The 22,201-nt window shown below is 40.0% G+C and overlaps 1 protein-coding gene across 1 annotated transcript in view; it reads right to left on the bottom strand.

The window, feature by feature from the left end:
* The window catches only part of Ophn1 (oligophrenin 1), a 347,400-nt gene that overhangs the window by 173,917 nt on the left and 151,282 nt on the right, over positions 1–22,201 (bottom strand). Inside the window, exon 6 of the mRNA XM_075958789.1 lies at positions 2,803–2,904. Coding sequence (XP_075814904.1) covers positions 2,803–2,904 — 102 coding nt within the window. The remainder of the gene's footprint in view (positions 1–2,802; positions 2,905–22,201) is intronic.

The raw sequence follows: 22,201 nt of genomic DNA, 5'->3' as shown, positions 1-22,201 counted from the left end.
TGAAGCTGTTCTCCATGACTCTACACTGTTCACGTGTCATTATACACTTGTCAAATCCCTCAGGGTGGGGCTAAAAGAAGAGTAATTCGGTATCACAGCTCCTGCCTAGCATGAGCAAGGTAAAAATAAACAACCCATTGGCTCACCAACTGTAATAAATAACACAAGACCTTAACAATAGTGAGAATGTGAGCCAGAGATCCAATACTTTATCTCTGTAGTTTCCATTCCATTTTTCTTTAAGGTATATGAAATCTCTCTCATTTGCTATAAGTATAATCATCAAATAAATCGTTAAATTAAAGGGGGAATTTTGTCTAGGGATATAGCCCAGCACACACTCCTCCTTGCTCCCTCTCCCCTCCCCAGAAACAATAAGCCTAGACCTATCCTAGACAGTGTCTTTTGACTTCTTTCACACCATGAGCCAATGTAACAATAAAACAGAAAAGTGATTTAGCATTGATACAATTCTTTGTTTCCTTTTGGGGGACAGGGTCTAATGTATCCTAAGCTAGCCTCACACTCTCTAGGTAGACAAGGATGGCCTTAAGCTATAATTGCAGCCTTCACCCTCTCTCTCTTCCTCTCTGTCTTCAATCCTTCTTTCCTTTTCTTCTTTTCTGAGACAGAGTCTCACTATATAGAACTTATTATGTAACCCAGGCTGCCCTCAAATTCACAGCAATCCTCCTGCCTCAGAGTCTTGGGTGTTGAGATTATAACAATTACCCACCATACCTAACTTTAAAAATAGCTTTACAAATAAAACCTCTTCATTTAAAAAAGTGACTGATTCAATTTCCCTTACCTCAATTTTTAGCCCTGTAGCCATGTTCATCAGAAATGTCAACAAAGGCTAGGTATCTTGGCTTAAGCCTACAACTCAACACTTAAAGAGGCAAAGGCAGGGAGACGTCTGAGAATCTGAGGCTATTCTGGATGAGGCCCTGTTTTAAAACACCAAAATCTCCCACAAACTGCAAAGAAGGGCACCTGCATAGTGTACAAAACTACTAGAACATTCTCGATGTCTTCATAGCAAAAACCACTAATATATGGATTGTATCCCCATGGGTCCCTATGACTATCCTCAGAATTGGCAGTCACTTAGAGAGCTCACTTTGGGATTCAACATATAGTCATAATCCCGGATTTCATTTATTTTAGTGAAAGGATACAAAGAGGAAAGATGTAAAACCCAGTCTAGAAGAAACTGTGTATAAGATACTAAGAAACTCCTCAGTAGTCTTGCAAAGAATACATGAAATTTCTCTTTCAATAAGCTATAACAACAGAGTAAAAATAGCTGCATGGAAGGTACTGTAGAGACTGATGATACCCCTAGGTTTTCATTGGGCCTGGTAACATGGGCACTCCCTGCCTAGCATGAGTTATAATTTTAGACTGTCTGAGGAACAGGTATTTGAGAAAAGCCACTCTGTCTGCATAGGCAGCTTGTGCACAGAGAGCCACTATTAAAATAGCCTCTCTAAAAATTCCCTCATCCTCCTTTTCTTCAGACAGCATCTGTTCAAACAGATAATTTTGGAAATTATCCCTGTGCTCTCCTTACCTGCTGCAGATAATAAATATTTCTCCACTATTTGATGTCTTGCCCATGTTTTTTTCTTTCTCTTTCTTGCTCTCTCTCTCTCTCTCTCTCTCTCTCTCTCTCTCTCTCTCTCTCTCTTTCTTGTTATTGTTGCACTCTCTTGTCAAGATATAAGGGCGGGGCGGTGGTGGTGCACGGATTTAATCCCAGCACTCGGGAGGAAGAAGCAGGCGGATTTCTGTGAGTTCGAGACCAGCCTGGTCTACAAGAGCTAGTTCCAGGACAGGCTCCAAAGCCACAGAGAAACCCTGTCTCGAAAAAGGGAAAAACACACACACAAAGACAAAAAAGGAAGATGTAAGTCCACTGCTTTTGATTACACTATCTTGTCTTTCACTAGTCTTTTAGAGTAGTATCAATTCTGGACAAATCGCTTCTCAAGATTATCTCATGCCTTGTTCAGCCTTGAAGCTACTAGCTTCAGTAGGGCAATTTCACCATTTCTATTTGTCATACATTTTATTTTTTTCAAATGATTATCTCTAATTGGAAAGGCACCTTTCTTCCATAGAGGGAATTCCTCCAGTCAGACATAAGTCTTCACCTCCTCATCCCCCGGGTCCCTCAGGACTATTATATAAACATACATAGTATGGTACAGAAAGAGGCTTGCTGCTAGATTAATGCACATTCTTAAGTTAGAATCCAAGCTCTAAGGTGGAGAAGGACATGGACATTGTATGGTGTCCCTTTATTCCTGTTCCACCCAGTGTAAGGACAATTTGGTAGCTGTCTATTAAATAGTGGCCAGTGGAAGTCTCATACTCTCACTGTGCGGTAGCCACAGTGCAGCATTGCCTTCCCCCACCAAAACAGGCAATGGAACACCACCAAGGACAGCTGTCTGCTCCTTATATACCAAATACAATACCAGTTTAAATCTGTCTGAACACAGCATCTAGAATCACAGACTTAGGAACTTGGGATTGAAAGTGACCCTGGAGATCCTCGAGTATCACTCCATCACACAGTAGGACTGACACCGGGAATGAAGTTCCTCACCACGGGAAGGTAGTGGAAGGACTGACTCAAGACTCGGAGAGCCTGGGGCCCAGACCTCAGGTATTCCCTACAAATGTTTCCACGGCCCCTGTGGGGCCATTATAAGAGGAAACCTCCCAAGCAGAAATGACTGTGGTTTCTAACACAGCACGGGATGGAGTCGGAAACGGACTTGGGGAACATACCTCTAGCAACTGAGATTCTTTCTTTTTGGATGACAGGTGTAAGTGCCGGTCCAGTAATGAGTAAAACCTCTCACCATCCTTTTCAAATTTCTTCTTCCTCTCCTAGACATGGAACAGAAGCTTGGCATTAAATTTATATGCTTTAGTACTATGGCATGAGAATGAAAGATACAGGTTCAGGTTTCGTGTGATGAGTTCCTGCCGTTCCTAGGAAGCAAAGAAAAACTACAGGCAGCGCAGAATGTGCTGGTTTGCACTGAGCTCAGCAGTTTTGATTTCCTCAGCTACAATCTCAAACCTTTTTACCTACAAAAATAGGCAGTTCCTGGCTCTTTGGCGCCCATTCCTTATGGAGGGATCTCTTGCTAAGCCTAGATAGAGCAGGAAGGGCCTTGGTCCTACCTCACGTGATGTGACAGACTTCGTTGACCTCCCATGAGAGGCCTCTCTGAGGAGTATATGGCAGGGGAGGGGAGGAGGTGGGGGGAGTGGGAGGATGGAAGGGAGAGGGAACTGGAATTGATATGTAAAATAATATTCTTAAAAAAATATAATAATTTAAAAAACTGTACTCCACAAAAAAAAGGCAGTTCCTACTGGTTAGAGCTGAAGTCTCTGCAAGCTCTTGCTCCAAAAGTGGCACTCGCGGGAGGGGGGCGGGTCTCTGTTGCTGCACACCCTTTCTTCCCTTCACATATAGTTATCATTCATTTCATCATTTAAAAAGAAAACAGAAACAAAACCGTGAAGCAAATGTGTCCGGGAAAGGCTAATCTGCATGAATCTGAATGATTTCCAACAGCCTCTATTCCAAGACAACAGGAATCAAGAAACTCCCCCACTGAATTCTTTGGTGTTATTGAAGTATTTACGGCTGCATATTACAGGCTAACTGAGGGAAATCCTGGGAGATTTAGATAGGAAACAAGAATTCACAGCTGGCTTTATGGGGGTGGGGACACAGTCTTCACTCTCCTTGGTGATGAAATGTAGTTAACTTCTCTGCTGTTCAGCACAAGTAGAAGTCACAGGGCCTCTAAAGAAATGCTGACAGCCACATTTGCCACCGACTCATTGTCCTGATGTTTTCCTCAGCTTGACAGGAGCCCACGGTATTTAGGAAGCGGATCCTCGATTGAGGAAATGCCTCCATCAGATGGCCTGTAGATTATGTCTGCACGGCATTTTCTTGATTAATGGTTGATGTGGGATGGCCTAGCTTACTGCTGAGTGGTGTGACCCATGGGTTGTATAATGTGGTCCTGGGATGTATAAGAAAGCGGGCTGAAAAGGCCATGAGGAGTAAGCCAACAAGAAGCACTCCTCCATGACTTCTACTGCAGTCCCTGCCTCCAACTTCCGGCGTTGAGTTCCACCCTGGCTTCCCTGATCTGTAAGCCAAAGAAATCCTTTCCTCCTCAACTTGCTTTTGGTCATGGCGTTTTACCCCAGCAATAGAAACCTAAGCCAGAGAGTGGTACCAGAGAGTGGAGTAGGGCTGAGACAGACACCTGACCATGTTTGGGGGAGGATTGTGTAAGGACTTCTGGAACTTTGGGCTAGAAAAGTCACTAAGTATTCGGGAGAAATGAACTAGTGAGATAATTTAGAAGAAAACGCAGCCAAACAATAGAGGACCTCTAAGACTGTTTTCACCATGCTGACTTTGAGTGATGTGTCACCAACATAAAAAAAAAAACAGTGTTTCATGCTGGTAAGAATTCCGTTTTAAGGTAGACTACTGGTGAAGTGTAAGAGTTTCCAACAACTAAATTTGAATGTACAGATTAATTTGGGTTGAATTAACATCTGTAAAATAATATGGCACCTAGGTATTAAGTTGCTTATCCAAAGACACCTAGCCATTAAGAGGTAGCACAAACTACTTAAAATAGCTTTTCTTAAAGCCAGCACTGACTACTGGACTCGGGTTTATACACCTTGACGAAGAGGGAATCTTAATTAGAATTACTAATGCTGAGATGAAACACCATGACCAAAGTCACTTGGGGGAGGAAAGAGTTTATTTAGCTTACACTTCCACATCACAGTTCATCAAAAGAAATCAGGACAGGCAGTACTAATGATGAGGTCACGGAGGTGTTCTGCTTACTACTGGCTTGTTCAGTCTGCTTTCTTATAGAACCTAGGACCACCAGCCCAGGTATAGCACCACCACAATGGGCTGGACCCTCCCCCATCAATCAGTAAGAAAATGCCCTAAAGACTTGCTATAGCCTGATATTATGGAGGCATTTTCTTAATAGAGGTCCCCTCCTCTTGGGTGACTTTAGTTTTTGTCAAGTTGACATAAAACTATCCAGCAAAGACAGTGTTATGGCTTTGGAACAACCTTCTGTCTTTGTACAAAGTGTGCCCTCCACTTCACATTTTCCTCCTTCTACTTCACTGGCTAACCACAATTCATTTTCAAGATCCCGTCCCTTTATGTCAATGGAGTGAGTTCTGTGTGTCTCTCAATGCCTCCATATCCTAGTCTTGTTTTAGGAGTCCCTCCTCTGAGCCCTCAGCACTGCATACATGCTAACATAAATCTGGTATGGGGGTGCATAGCTCTAATTCCAGCCTTCAGAAGGATGAGAGGAAGAATGAAAATTTTAGAAAAGAAAAGAATGGATAAATAAGAGGAAAAGAAGAATAGGGATGAAAATAATTGCGGAATTGTAGAAATATATGAATGACATTAATATTTTATTCACTCTGACACGATCTAGAAACAAGAAACACTTGCTCCATCACATGTATATGAAAACACTATAATAACATTTATAGGCACTAAAACTGCTACACAAAACTGAAAGAGAACAAATTATCAAAGCATGAAAGCTATAAGCAAACTACAATTCCCCTTCTAATTGTAAGACTTGCTCTGTAAGCATACATTTAGCAATCGAGTAATACAAATTCTTTTATCTGTGTTCGACACAATATAGCAAATACGCTTGTGTTGGGCACGGGCATTGGCCTGAAGTAATCTAGAGAAGGCAAGGCCACTGGAACCAGCATTCAAGGCCCTCATACTCCAGTAAAGGCTAGAAATACACCTTAAAAGCTCATTTTCCTTTCACTTCTTAAAACATGAGGGCTCTCATTCAGCTACCACCATTCTTCATAAGCAGAAAAAAATACAGCACAAAATAGCGATGGAGAGTGCTGTTTCTTCTGTATGGGTTTAGTATTGAGACACAGCCTTGCTATATAGCTCAGACTGGCCTTCAAATCGTCCCTCCTCCATCACCCGAGAGCTTGGATTAAAGGCATGCATCACCATATCTGGCGGAGATTACTATTTCTTACACTGTTGCAAGGATCTAACCTTCTTTTTGACTGAAAAGAAAGGCATTCTCTCTTCATGGGATGTGCCGAAGTGCGTGCTGAAGAAAACAAGCATCCTGCGTAAAGTGTTTCCTGTGCATTGCATAGTTCCGCCAAGCAAGCTGCTCGGAAGAAGCAGCTGGACGGGGCACTTAAAGAGCGTGACAAATGTCCAGAGAACATTGTGTCCAGGCAGGCAGAGCCAGGCAACTTCTGTCCTCTTTAGAGGAAGTTAACATGAGCTGCCAAAGGTTTAAGACATTGGTTCTGGTTCAGCAAATCTCTCATGGACTGAGGAGGTTCTCTTTCTGGCCAGAATAAGTTGGAACCACTCGGGTTGACAAGACCAGCTGTGGAGCTGACAGCTGTTTCTCTCTCCCACCTCCTACTTGGAAGAGGCTGTGAGCTTATATCAATGTCTCCACCCACTTGCACCAGTATCTGCAGTCCCAGAATGCAGCAGAGGGGGGTCTGTGTGGCCAAGGTATTAATGACTCCTTGTACAGGGTGGTGATGCTGCTGTCAGTAGGAAATGAGACCTTTGCAAACAGCAGCATGTGAGGGCCCCTCTCAAGAATACAAAGAAAAGACTTACTATGCTGCTTAGTAAAAAGAATAACCTCAGAAAACGGAAAACAGAGAACAATAGTTCAGGATTTTTTTTCCTGTGGTGGGAGTAATAGTGATGCTAAGTTTGCTGAACCCATGGCATCTTGTATATGTCTTAGGGTTTATATTGCTATGATAAACACCATGGCCATAAGCAACTTGGGATAAAAGTGTTTATTTCAGCTTCTAGTTCCATGACAGAGTCCATCACTGAGGAAAACCAGGACCAGAACCTAGAGGCAGAAGCTGATCCAGAAATCACGGAGGAGTGCTGCTTACAGGTTTCCTTGGCCTGCCGTTTTATCACACCAAGGACCACCAGTCCAGGACCAGTATTACACATAGTGAGTTGGGCCTGCACACATAAAGCATCAATCAAGAAAATGAGGCACAGGTTTGTCCATAGATCAGTCTAGTAGGGACTTCTTTTTTATAAACTGATGTTCCCTTATGAAAATGTCCAGCACACAAGGCAAGTGTTCAATGTTCTAACACTAGAATGCACCCTCGGGTCTTCAGTAATAGTTTATGGTATAGATTAAAATAACACGGCAGAAATTGTGGTGCCTTTTACTAATGCTGAAATTGCGTCATTATGGGGAGAAAGTGAACACTGGCAAAGAGCTTGCAGTAATTCATTGGGAGAGATTAGCAACAAACATCCCAAAGCAAGAGACTCCAGTTTATAAAATGAACTAATTGGATTGTCCCTCAGATAATAAAGGAAAAACCAATTTCTGGAGCCCCTAAATTCTACACTAATGCAAATAAATCAGGAAAGGCAGGTGATAAGTCAGAACACTTAAGTAAAGTAGCTCAAAGCCCTTATGATTCAGTTTAGGAATCATAAATACATGCTATAGTATTATCAGATTTTTCAGAAAAAACAAACTCTCAATATGCAGAAAGAGTTGCTTTTTAAAACATATTGAAACTGCTGAACTTATTCCAGATGATTCAGAATTAATTTTGTTATTTATTTAATTACAAGTAATCAAAAATAGAAATAATCCTTGTATATAACAAATATCACATCCCATACATGTTTAGCAGGCCCTCTAAGACATAATAATGATAAAATTGATCAGCTAAAATTTCATAAGAAATACCAGGTTAATAGCAAGGGTTTAAAGAAAGATTTTTCAATCATTTGGCAATGAGCCAAAGAAATTATAAGGACATGTCCTAACTGTTCCTTGTATAATCAAACTCTATTACCTGAAAGACGTTACCTAAAAGGTACTCAAAGAATTTCACAAAAGGATGTGTTTCATTTTGCAGAGTTTGGAAAATTAAAATATGTGTACCATACCATAGATACATATTCAGAATTTCAATGAGTAAATGCTTTAAGTTCTGAAAAGGAGAATTCTGTTATTACACATTTATTAGAAGTCATGGCTACCATGGGTATACCTGCACAAATTAAGACTGACAATGCTCCACCATATGTCTCTAGTAAAATGAAACAGTTTTTTGCATATTACAGTATAAAGCATATTACAGGTGTATCACACAGTCCCATAGGACAAGCAGTTATAGAGTGATCTAATTGTACTTTAAAAGATATGCTTAATAAACAGAACGGGGCAATAAAGATCTCTTTCTGAAAAAAAGGGGGAGGATATGGAAAGGATAAGAGAAAAAAGGTAGGTTATTGAATATACTTTAAACTAAAAATCAACTATTTACCCCCAAAATTTTACATTGATATGACCCAATTATGGGTCAGGAGTTAGCAACTAGTTGAAAGAAAGGTAATCATAGAGCCTGAGAGGGAGTGTGGTAGACATAGAGAGATGCACAGGAACTAGTAAGGAGGGATTTGGAGTGGTGTGGCTTTTTTTGTTTGGTTGGTTGGTTGCTTGGTGGAGTGGAAGAATGCTCTCTTTCGGAGATACTATCAAGGATATAAGTTTAGCTAGGTGCTAGTCAAACTCTTTGGGCTATCAGATTTTCACCCCAGCCTTTTATTCTCAAGTCTTACTTATAAATAGAATGACTGAGATTTATACAAAGCTACCTTTAGTGGCAGCAGCAGAGTCATGGCCTGTAAGAACAGAATTCATACTAGGCTGAGGCCTAAGTGGCTGGGCCACTGCCAGAGAAGCAAGCCAGTAACTGGAGTCACAATTACTGACTGAAATAGCAATAGATGAAGGTTTATCCACTGTGGCTAAGAAAATAACAGAGTAACCTGGAAATGGGGCATTGTAAACTCTCAAAGCCCACACCCAATGATATGCTTCACAGCAAGCAAGGCTGCATCCCCTTACGGTTATATAACCTGCCCCAAAGTATCAACAACTGGAGGCAAATTATTCAAATATGTAAGCCTATGAAAGATTTCATTCAAAATGAGCCTAAGAGGGGTTATCATTTAAACCACCATAAAAGTTTGATTTACACTGCATAACTTAAAGGGATTATGTATAAAGACAGTTTATGTTTTCACATTAATGGCTTACAGTAAAGGAACTAACATTTAGCATCAAGCACTTTTATAATTGATCTCACTAATCCTTACAACATGGATGGAATTATTACCCATGCATTACAGTCAAAATTACAGCTAAGAAAGGTAAAATGATTCCATATCATAGAAATAGTAAATAGAAGAATTAATATGTTCACTTCTGTTGATGTGCTGTGATATTCTCATACAGCTGCACAGTATACTGGACGCAGGAGCTATGCCATTTCTCTGTGCCTTAGGTTTTTGATATTTATTTGATTTTCTTAATCTCTGAACTGGCAATAAGTGATCCTTACCCCAAATTGAATACTATGTGAGCATCTTATGAATATTCAAGCATATGTGTATACTTAAATATTGCAAAGTTAGAAGATGCCATCATTTATATCTATCCCAATGTGTTCTTTCTTAACATAAATTAAGATGTCAAATGGCCTCTTTGAAAGATCTCTGGGAGGACCACGATGTTGTCAACTGGCCCTAACACAGAATCATTAAACAAGATTCCATACAGCAAATACTTCTTCAGTTTGAACTTCTGCCCTCCCTGGCATAATTTTCATCTTCCTCTCTTTGACCACCTTTCAGGAAATGGAAACAGAAGGGCATGGCAATGTGGGAAACAGAATTAGAAAAAATAGTCAATTTCAGAAGGATAGGAGAACTAAGAACCTTCCCCATATCCAAATATTTCCCCTTCTGAGATGAGTATCTAAAATGAGAAAATGACCTCAAGATTCTGGTCTAGATTCTGTTGTTACCTAGTTGACATAATCTAATTACCTAAGAGAAAATAGCCAGGTGTGGTGGTATACATCTTTAATTTTAGCACTCCAAGAAGCAGAAGCAGGAGGTTCTCTTTCTGTGTTTCAGGCCATCTTTGTCTACATAGTGAGTTTGAGCTCTGACAGTGCTACATAGTAGGACCCTATCATCACAAAAGTAAACTAAAAACAAAACAAAGCATAAAATGAAAATAATTCATAAACAGTTTATAAATGCATTAGATGTTCAAGTATATTGTAGAGTGAATAACTTGCTCAAGGTCATATCAAACAATTCAAGATTGGGATCCTGGGGCAAACGAGATATAAAGCACTTGCTTAGCATGTGTGACTCCCAACTCTCTATTGGGACAAGAGAATCAGACATTCTAAGCGTGAGTTCCTAAATTCTATCCCAAGTATCATCAAGGAGATCAAAGAAAGGGAGGCTATCAGTCTGTGGGCAGAAATTTCAGGGAAGGTATGGGCATGCTGGAATAAGAAAAATAAAGGGGGAAAGTGATGTATCTCTATTTCAATTAAAAACGTATTTTACAGGAAAAGAGAAAGTACGAAGGGTTAAGAAGAGATTCCCCCAGACCCTATCCTTTTCTCATTATACCTCTTACGTTTCCATCAAAAATATTTTTCCCATTACATACTTTTTTCTGAGTATGAAACTCAGTTTGTAGAGTGTTTGCTTAGCATGCAAGAGGCCCTGCATCCAGCGATGCATAAAATGGGCATGATGATGCATGCCTGTAACCCCAGCACTTTACAGAGACAAGAAAAGCAGAAATTCAAAGTCATCTTCAACAACATAGTAGATTAAAGGCCAATCTGGTATACATGACACTGTCTTAAAAATAAATCCTAAGTCTTTCCTCTTACTCATTACCACTGACGTTCAGCCAGGACATAGTTTACTGAATAACTGATCCACAAACTTCCCACTGACTATATTTACGTACTTTCCCATGTGATATTGCATTGCCTTTCACTAAAGGCAAAATGTACTTCACTTCTGATATTGAGCTCATCCAGATGACTAATTTTAGCCACTGCATTTGTGAAGAAGTGATAAGGTAGCAGCTTAGCATCTTGCATTAAAATATCTTATTTCTCTTCTCAACTGCCATGCATTGTTGCTGTCATCATAAGAAAAAATATACTACCACTTTCATGTCCCAGAAGAATACAAGCACATGGAACAAATCAAAAGAGAGCCCCTGGCTCAAGCCAAGTCCCATCAAACTCAACTGAAGCCAATCAAGCCACTCTAGCTAATATATAGATGAGCTAGAAATAAATGCTTACTAATATATGCCATTGAGTTTTAAGGTGTTTGTCGTGTTAGTTTTATAAGAGGTAACCAATATGTATGGCTTGATGAGTCTTCTACTAAAGTGTTTGGGGGCCATGATAAATGTCTTAAAGGACTGAAAATTGGAAACCAAGTTAAATTTCATACATATTATCAAGTGACTTCATGCATATACCAACCTTTCTAATATGGGAGCTGATCTCTGAGCTCAAATACTAGCTTTCTTACAATTCTTATTTCCCAGCCTGAGTTACCTCATGCGCAAAATGAAGAAAAGAATAATGCTTGTATTGGAGGGTTGTGGCAAGCTCGGAAGAGATAATGCATGATAAATAACACATATATTGAATATTTGATAAGGGCACAGATGATCGTAAAAGTAGTACCTTCTACAATGTTGTCAAAGAGGGGAAAGTAAATATTTTGAAAATATTACATTAAAATATTTCCCTTTAAGTCTAAAATCTAGTTGGTGGGGTAGGGTTTATCGCTGTGGTAGAGCAGATGTTTCGCATCTATGAGCCTCTACATACTGTCACCAGCACCCAAATCCAAACTCTGCATGTGGTTAGAAGCGTTTTATCCCACTTACTACCCAATAATAACTTTCTTTCAGTGTCAAAAGCTATAAAAGCATATAAGGAACTAAGTACATCGTAGTTCAGATAGACAAAGGCTACACAAACTAATAAGCAAAAAGCACATCTGGTTTTCCAGGTGTGGCAATGCACTCAAGCCGTTCAGACAGGAAGATTATGAACTCAAAGCTAGCCTGGCACACATAGTAAGACCCTGTCTTACAAACAATATAATCTGCGGTCATGCTCTCTTAGGGAGTACACACATCTCTGTGAGCAGAATTTAGTTTCCTAGGGGAGATTCTTACAGAGGAAGCCAGCCTTTGGAAAATGGCTGTTCTCCAGGACTATTGAGCCTGATGGGACAGACAACACAATGCCAGTAAAGAGACAGAACTCACAAGTGTCTACCGCTTAAAATATGGGTAAATAAATAAAACATTATATTAACTAAGTTATCTAGATAGATATTTGGCTTGGAATATTCATTAAATCTAAAAATGTATCCTTTGGCAGGTTAACGACCTAGCTAAGGTCTAGTCTTGGTCTGTATTAGTCATAGAATTTTAAAAACACATAAATTATACAGTTCACTCCTCTCATTTTCAGATAAGGAAAGTGAATTTGATCTATTACTATTCTTTTACATTGTGGTTAATTTTAATAGCAGAACAGACCTTTAAAACTTGTTATTCACATCGCATTTTCAGATGAAATAACTGATCCTTAAAGAGGCACAGTTTGCGACGGGAGAAATGGGACCAGAGTAGAAAACAGGTGTATTTAATTCTGTCTGAAAGAAAGGGATGGTGACAAGACAGAATTATGTGAAAGTAATGGCTCTGGGGAAGGTTACTGCAGCAGTATCCCCCTACCTGAAGTTTCAAGTCTTCTCACAGGAGTATAAGTTATCTAAATGCAAAAAGAACTCTATCTAAAATATCAAAACTAGAGGACATCTGTGAAGAAAAGTGTGATTACTTCTTTTTTAAAGACTTATTTATTAATAATATATACACTGTTCTGTCTGCATGGATGCTTGCACGCCAGAAGAGGGCACCAGATCCCATTACAGATGGCTGTGGTTGCTGGAAATTGAACTCAGGACCTCTGGAAGAACAGTCAGTGCTCTTAATCTCTGAGCCATCTCTCCAGCTCATGTGATTACTTCTGACAAGTAGGAATATAATACAATATAAATGAATGGTAATAGATCAAATTCAGTTATGTTTTTAAAAAACTAAAACTCACAATAAATCTAAATTATATATGCAGGTGTCGTGTAGCAGTTTCCTCCAAGATGAAATCCTTCCATCTTGTAGGGAAGTTCTTTAAGACAAAGGATGTTAACAATGAGGTAAAACAACCAAGTGTGGCATGGGAAGTGAAACACTTCATACTGTAGACAAGCTAGTTAAGACAGGAAGTATACAACCCAAAATAGCCTCAGGAAGTCCCTGAAACTGACTTGATTCATAAGACCTTTCCTTCCCCAAGAGTTTAGAAACAGTAAAGACTATTGAGTGGCATACTTGGACAAGCTGAGCTGCTTAGAAGATGTTCAAACTGAGTAGCCCAAAAGAAGCAGAGATCAACAAAACAACCTGGAAGAGGTCAAACTGTCTAAAATACACAGAGACCAGCCAAGCTTAGACCAACTGGAAAAAAGACACTTTCCTACCCATTGAGCTACCAGGAGCTTGTACAGTATGCCCAGGTTTTTATCTTTTATGAGTTGTTGTGCTCAGAGGCTGCTCGTTTGTCTCCTGGCCACCCAGATCCCTAAAATAATCACACAGAATCTGTATTAGTTAAATCACTACTTGGCCTATTAGCTCTAGCTTCTTATTGGCTAACTCTTATATCTTAAATTAACCCATTTCTATTATTTTATATTTTACTATGAGGCTCGTGGTTTACCAACAAGGTTTCATCACATCTGTCTCCTGCAGCAGCTCCATGGCATCTCTCTGACTCTGCCTATTCTCTCTCTCTACATCCCTGTTTGGATTTCCCACCTGGCTTTACTCTGCTAAGCCATTGGCCAAAAGCAGCTTTATTCATTAACCAATAAGAACAACACATATACAGAAGGACTTCCCACACCAAGTTGTCACCTATGCTTGGGTAGGCTTGAGTGGTGCAGTTGTCTTTGAGTCACATCTGTAGGTAACCCCAGTAAAACTCATTGACTCACCAAGTTGGATGTCTGTACTTTGACCCCTCATAAGTTCCTTATATGGGCTGAGTAGACAGCTGTTTGTATCTCCCCAGGAATAGCAGGAACTGTACAATACACTCTTAATATCCTTGCAAAATCCTGGGTCATAAAATGTGACCCAAAAGAAAGAACATAGTCAGAATATAGGACCTATCCCAAACTGTGCCACCAACTTGCTGTGTAATCTTTGAGGGCTCCATTTCTCTTGCTGAGTCTTGAATGCAATCTCTTTATACAAGACAGGATATAAAGAAAACTACTCAGTGCTTATTAAAATGGCACAGACAGTTTTATTTTTCTTCCCTGTCTTATGAGTATACTTTAAAAGGTCCTAGTTAAGTTATAACATCTCTATTCATAAAAGTTCTTGATTAATAGTCAGAGGTCCAGGCCAACATAACAGCCTTCCTTCTTCCTTAGCTATCAAGCAGGCAAATATTCTCAGGGCAAGGAGAGCCTGTCTCCCAAGCCAAGGGGAGTATTATTACTCCCATTTGTCTTTGCCAATTATTGACCTAAGAGTTGGCCCACAACTCAGCCCATGAGATATAAGGAAAAGACTGCTGGCAGCTCTGAGGAGACATATGTCTCTCTAGCCAAAAGAATAAAAATGGTACATTAATGGAGCCCTTCATTATTACACGAGGTACTGGAAAATAACAATGTGCTATGTTAACTTGTGGCATCTATGACCTTGCAGTAACATCTAAAAGAACTGTAGAAAGAAGACTTCGAGGTGACTTAGGGAAACTTGGAACCTCCTCCCTCCAGAGCTCTTAATAACAAATGTTGTCATGGTATTGGGTAATTTTATACATAAACATGGCTAGGCCATGTTGCCCAAATGTCTGGTCAAATGCTAGTCCAAGAGCTGCTCTTAAGGTAGTTTGTAGACAGCAATTAACACTAAATCAGTTCACTTTGAGAAAATCATATCACCAGGCAGAATGAGTGTGAGACTCATCCAGATAATAGAGAAATAATGTTTTCCAATCAACAAAGATATCTTCATACCTCAATTGCAATGTAGTCTCTTTCTATGTGTCCCACCTGACAAGGTGCCCTGCAAATTTTAGATTTGGTAACTCCCACAGTCATTTCCTTAACCCACCATCCCACCTCTCTCTCTCTCTCTATTCCCTCTCTCCTTCCCTCCCTTTGAGACTTATGAAGGGGTTATGTCCTGATAAATCGATCATAAGTTAAAAATGTTATAAGTCAAAAATGTTCAACTACACTTCACTTACTGAATATCAAACACAGAACAAGGTGTGGTGACACATACCTGTAATAACAGCACCTGGGAGGCTGAGATTAGAAATTTGGGGTCATCCTGAGCAATTAAACAAGACCTTATCACAAAATTTTTAAATAAATTAAAGGCCTGGGATTTTAGCTTTGTGGTGGAGCACTTGCCTGACATGCACAAATCTTTAGACTCAACCATTAAATGTGGGAGAAAATGGTTAGTAACACAGCAAACCATCAAGTAGAATTTGGTTCCCCTTGTGTGTGGTTTATTGCCCCCACTAAACAACACAACAGGGCATCATATCACATTTTTCCAGTCTGAGAAACATTGAAACTCAAATTTTATGTATGTTTTTATGAATGCATATTGCTTTAGAAACACAGTTTAGTAAAAAATTATAAAGTCAAAACATCATACATCAGAGACCATATTTATACATATCTTATTAATTCTATTAATCTAATCCTACATTAGAAATTATTTGGACCTTCAGCAGGCGATGAAAGGAGACAGAGACAGAGACCCACATTGGAGCACCGAACAGAAATCTCAAGGTCCAAATCAGGAGCAGAAGAAGAGAGAGCACGAGCAAGGAACTCAGGACCGCGAGGGGTGCACCCACACACTGAGACAATGGGGATGTTCTATCGGGAACTCACCAAGGCCAGCTGGCCTGGGTCTGGAAAAGCCTGGGATAAAACCGGACTCTCTGAACATAGCAGACAATGAGGACTACTGAGAACTCAAGAACAATGGCAATGGGTTTCTGATCCTACTGCACGCACTGGCTTTGTGGGAGCCTAGGCAGTTTGGATGCTCAACTTGCTAGACCTGGATGGAGGTGGGGGTTCCTTGGACTTCCCACAGGACAGGGAACCCTGATTGCTTTCGGGCTGAGGAGTTGGGGGATTTGGTCGGGGGAGGGGGAGGGAAATGGGAGGCGGTGGCGGGGAAGAGACAGAAATCTTTAATAAATAAATAAATTTAAAAAATAAATAAACTCCTTGCAAAAGCAAAAAAAATTATTTGGAAGTAAGAGATTCATTCAGTCACTTTAATTCCTGTGTTACTTTGAATGTATTTGGTCCCCATAAGCTCACAGGGAGTGGCACTGTTAGGAAGTATTGCCTTGATGGAGGAAGTGGTCTTGTTGGAGGAGGCTGGACGACACAAGCCTTTAATCCAGACCTTGAGACTGGCAGGCACACCTTTAACCTAGACCATACCTTATGCTGAAAGTGTGTCACTGTGGGAGTGGACTTTGAGGTCTTTTTTCTCAGACTTCATACAGTGTGCCTGTCAATGGACTTCCTGTTGCCTCTGCGTCAAGATGTAGGACTCTCAGCTCCAGCACCACATGTGCCTGCATGCAGCCATGCTCCCCACCTTGATGGACTAAATCTCTGAACTGTAAATGTTGACTTAAATGTTTGCTTTATAAGAGTTGCTGTGGTCACAGTGTCTCTTCACAGCAATAGTAACCCTAACTAAGACAATCCTGCAGACTTATTTCTCTTAGCATACTAAGTATTACTGAAGTCCCAGGAACCAAACTAGAATTTCCACCAATCCATTTGTTAATCAACACTAATAGTTAATAATTTAGAATTCATTGTGCTAAGTAATTCTATTTTATGCTTCTCTGGTGTAAAGACAGAAGAACTAAGTAAAGAAAAGAAATAAATATTTCTGAACAAATAAACTTTGAAGTTTGAAAGACCACACAGACACTGGTTTAAGGCCTGGCCCTGCCATTTTGTAGCTCCTGTGCCCCTGAATACGTTCTTATCCTCTGAGAACCCGTTTTACCTCACTGGGTGAATAACAAATATCTTCTTCATGGGATATGTGAGAATGCAATCTTCTTACTACACATCACATCCTGATGCAAATGAACCAAATGAATGTTGTCCCCACACATTCCAATACCTACACAATGTGAAAATTCTGCTTAACCAATATACTAACCACTAGCCACACATAGTTATATTCACTTAATAAGAATTAAACAAAATTTAAAATTCCATGTGACCCTCAGTCACAGTGGAAACTTGTCAAGTGTACAGTATGTAAGTACTTGTGATTGGAAGTTACTTGAGTGGCAATTCAGATACATATTTGATATTTCCCTAGGGGAGGGATAATAAAAGAATCGACAAATTATAATCTAAAGCAAAAGGTCATATACTCTTGATTTCCCGCCTTTCCATGTACTTCAACAGTAAAGCTGAAACCAGCTGATGATAACAACAAAGAAACAAGGTCATGCAGGCTCTGTTAACCCAAACAAAATGACTCTCAAGAATTATAGAATGTCGCAATGGGGAGTTCAAATGGGAAGGGCACTGGGAAGGTTAAGGCAGACACAAGAGTCTCATTTTGGTTATGAAAGGGAAGAAAAATGGTGATGCCTTTGTTCAGTGGCACAATTCCTTACTACTGAAGGATGCAAAAGAGATGGAAAATAAATGTGACTCTTTCCTAGATCATGTTCTATTCTATGTTGTGTATTATGAGGATGGTACTCTCTTTTAACTCTGATCTTCCAGCTAAATTGTCTTCCTTTCCTACATTTCAGGACTAGAACACCTTGTCAAGGGGTCTACTCTGAGACAGGTACTTGTGATCAGTTATGACCACACTTGGTGTTAAACAAAAGTGACTAATATAGTCACTATATAGCTAGAGAGTAGATTTGTACACTTCTTTCTTCTACATGCAAAGAGTAAACACTTGATGAACCAAATTTTCTTACATTTTTCTGTGTTAGGATATGTTTTTCTGGGATGCAACACAAAGAAAGCTCTGTTATGTTAAAAAACTGTTACAATCACCTAAGAAACATTTGATACTAAATCTAGGAAAGATGCTTAGATCCAACAATACAGAAATATATATACACACATATATTATATATTAATGTGTAAAATATAATATCTATAGTAATATATAATATATATTAAGAGAGATCCTGATAAGAATTTCACATTTACACAAGAAGATATATGAAGTACTTTCATGGCAATATTTTTTATGCTCATTAGCGTGGAAACAGCTGACTACCAATGAACAAGATAAGGTAAAGACACCATATGACAGTATATGTTCTCTCTTATTTGTGGATCCTATATCTGAATTTTCACGTGTGAGTATATAATCTGAAGTAACTTTAGCTACCAGGAGAGTAAAAATGGACCATGTAGTGGTACTCTGGGGAGGGGAAGTAGGTCACAGGTACTGTGAAGAAGAAAAAGGGAAAAATAGGGGAGGGCAAGTTACCTGAGGAAGGGAAGGGGGACAATACAAAGGGAGAGGAAAGGAAATGGGAACACTAAAGATGCTTGGAACAGCCAAGGAAAATCATATTATTTTATTTTTACTTAAAATTACAGATAAGGACGTGTGTGTGTGTGTGTGTGTTGTCATTATGTCTTTTATTGATCAAACCTTTCCTAGTGCCTAGAATGCAGCCCTCGCTATCCCTATCCGCCTCTTGATGTCTAAAATAATTCCCTCCTTTGAACTGAGGTTTCCTCCAAGATAGACAAAGTGGACTGTTTGCTTGAGGTTCTGACTCTTACTACAATGTTAAAATCTTGGTACGCCTATCCTATGTACTGTATCTCAGTTTTCTCGATGTTTACTTTCATACCAAGGTTTTCACTTACTTCCACCTGCAGCACATTTGGACTTTCAGCAAGTAGTGCTATATCATTGGTGAGACACAAATTGTTGATTTTCACACCACCTATCTGCACACCTATCTCCTCATCCTCCAGGGCTGTTGCTATCATAGATTTCAGGAATATATTAAAGAGAAGTGGTGAGAAGATGCATCCCTGCAACACTCCTATGATTGTCTTAAACAAAATTGACAAAAAAATTACAAGTATGAGAACTCCCAAACCTGGACAATGAAAGGCTCCTCAGAATAGTGGCTAGATGTGTTTGAGATGGCAGGTCTCAGGAGGATTCTAGGCGTCACACAAAAAGATAGGCTGTGTAACAATGACATTAAGAAATATCTCCACCAACAGAAGGAAGTAAATTATAGGATACAGCTTGAGATACTTCGACGATGTTATAAGAATAAATGACAGCAGATACCTAAAGACAGTACTGCTTGGAGGAAAGCATGGGATAAGGCGAAGAGGAAGGTCCAAAAAATGCTGGATAGACAGCATAAAGGAAGACTGTGGAACCTTGTGTATGACAATAACACAAACATCTAGGACTGCCCAGGATAGGAACAACTGGAGAACAGCCATAAACAGACTGCTCATGCATGCTTAACCATTACCAGGACAGTGATGATGATGATGATGACTACGACGATGATGATGATGATGTGTGTGTGTGTGTGTGTGTGTATGTGTGTGTGTGTACATGTTTTTAAATAAAGTTAGGCAACTTGGGGTGACAATGCTCCCCAAAAAGTCATAAACTATCTAACAAAAAACCTCAATGCTTCATTTCAAGATGCTCATCAGGGGAGCCAAAGAGACTCTCAAAACAATGCAGGCTGCTCCCATTGCCCTTGGTTTCCTCCTGGAAAGGAAGACCTAATTGCTGAATCCAGCACAAACTTTAGACATGGGACTTGGAGGAATTCAGCTGAAACTGACCTGAAATATTCCTCCCCGAGGACTAGCTCTCATAGTATCAGAAGGAGCTATGCAAGCAGCCCAGAGAGAAAAGTAATCAATAGTCTTACCCATCTATGACACCGATGAACCACAGAAATGATTAAAATATCAAGATACTTCAAAGGGACAATAGTAGAACTTATTTATTAGGGCTAATAAATAGCTATCTAATTGGACTTAAGGCCCATTCAATAGAATAGAATTCATGTATGGTACAATAAACCTAGCCAAGTACTTGTGGCTGGTGAAGCCATGGACCCTAGAGGAAAATTTACTATTGTCACTTTCCTAAACTAGTGTAATTTCGAACTGTATTCCAAATACCCACAGATGAGTACAGCTCTCAGCCCTCATCTAAAAGGCTTCTTTTGCAGCAGGTGGAGACTATTACAGAAATTCACAACTGGACAAACAGAGAACAACTGACCATGGAGTGCTCAGCCCCCGGCTGATACAGCTACAGCACAACCCCTACACCTAAGGCTCAGGAAACACCACAGAAAAGGGACTGGAGAGATTGGGAAAGATGGAGGACTGCAAGATGGGGAAGTGGTACCCAGGAAATCTCAACAATATGGCTTCCTAAGCAAGATCTGAGTAAAGACAGCACCAGCCAACATGCCAATGTGGATGGGGGAAATCTCCCAAGGCCCCGCCTCTAGATAAAGAGCAATTAATGGCTGCTGAGGGAGTAAGAGTTAGTCATCTCCAGGGACAAGGACCCTGATACATTATTCAATCCCAAGTGGTCAGCCATAAACCAAATACATGTGAGCGACACTAAAGAGACACAGCAGGTTGTATTTATAAATTTAATTTCCATGATCACTTTGTTTGGCTGGTTTTGAGCTGTATAGAAACTTATCCATCTAGCATGCAATATTTGACAGCACTTCTTCTTTTACTGCAGCATGTTATTTGTTGCATTCATCCACATAATGGCATACAACAGGTCTAGCTCAACTGATCTCCTAACTGCAATAAAATTGGCCCCAATATATTTATTTACTCAAACATTCATAGGCATCATCAACCACTTTGTAAACTTCTCACGACAAGGCTAAAAGGCTAAGATCAAAGGTCAGTGCTATAGCATTATAGTATGATGTTTTCCTTTAAGACATAGATAGTGTGCTTACCCCATTGCTAGGTTGAAAAGAAAATAGACAGTTAGCCATAACAAGTCATTGCAAGGATAGCCATGTTTATGGTAACAGAAATAAAGCTGCTTTTATTAGACACCCTCTAATAAAAGGATGGAGAAAAAGGCCACAAGATCCTCACCTAGGAGTCCAGCTATTACTCTGCCTTGTCCTAATCCAGCAGCAAGTCATCTTGGAGGATGTTGGAGTACACAGGAAATACAAAGTTAAATAAAGTGGAGACAGGGGAGACTCCATGATTTAGCTCCCATAAAGCTGTCATTCATGGGATGACACTGGGTGTGGTGATGCAGCTGTTGGGAGTCACCCAGGTTCCCATAAATAAGCTCTTACCTGTGCTCTATTAGTAACAGAGTTCCTTGGTTTGCTACGTTGGACTTGAATGAAATCATTAACTTTTCTGTCACCTGTGCTCTAGCTGAGATAAAGAGAAAGCTGTTTGCATTTCCAGAAGATAAATGAACACAACAGTGTTGCAGGAGTTCCTACAGCCAGTAGCCTTTATGTTACCCACCCACTTGGGCGCAGTCTCTTATACTATATATGCCAATGTAAAGCTCGTGTCCAGTCTCTCTTCCGGCTGCAGAATTCAGTTGCTGTTCCCTGTTAAAGCAGAGGACTATAATCTATGAGTCTACCCCTAAATAAACAACCCTAAATTATACTCAATTCTGAGCTAGTGTGAGATTTCTTTTAAGTGTCCATCTTCATCTGGCACCCATGTGGATCCAAACATCACACCTAAACAGGTGGACCACTTAAAGGCCTAACCAGTCCACAGCTCAGAAAGTCTCCCATCCATGCCCACCTGACTTGCTTTTACCTAAGAGGTTTTTAGTAATACCCCAACTATAGCAGAGCTAACTGTGTGTGGTGACTTGGAAATTTCCCAAGCTTGCACAAATCGCCTCCCCCACTGCCACATTCCCTGCCCCTTGGTGACTTGTGCAGCTTCCAGTTTGTGCTCCCTGCCTGTGAGTTCTGGGCTTCTTGCTCCATGTAGGGAATTAATTTAATTGCTTTTAATTTG

This window comes from Microtus pennsylvanicus, chromosome X (genome assembly GCF_037038515.1).
Source record: "Microtus pennsylvanicus isolate mMicPen1 chromosome X, mMicPen1.hap1, whole genome shotgun sequence".
NCBI lineage: Eukaryota > Metazoa > Chordata > Mammalia > Rodentia > Cricetidae > Microtus > Microtus pennsylvanicus.
Note: the sequence above shows the minus strand (reverse complement) of the source record. Positions and strands in the feature narration are given on the sequence as shown.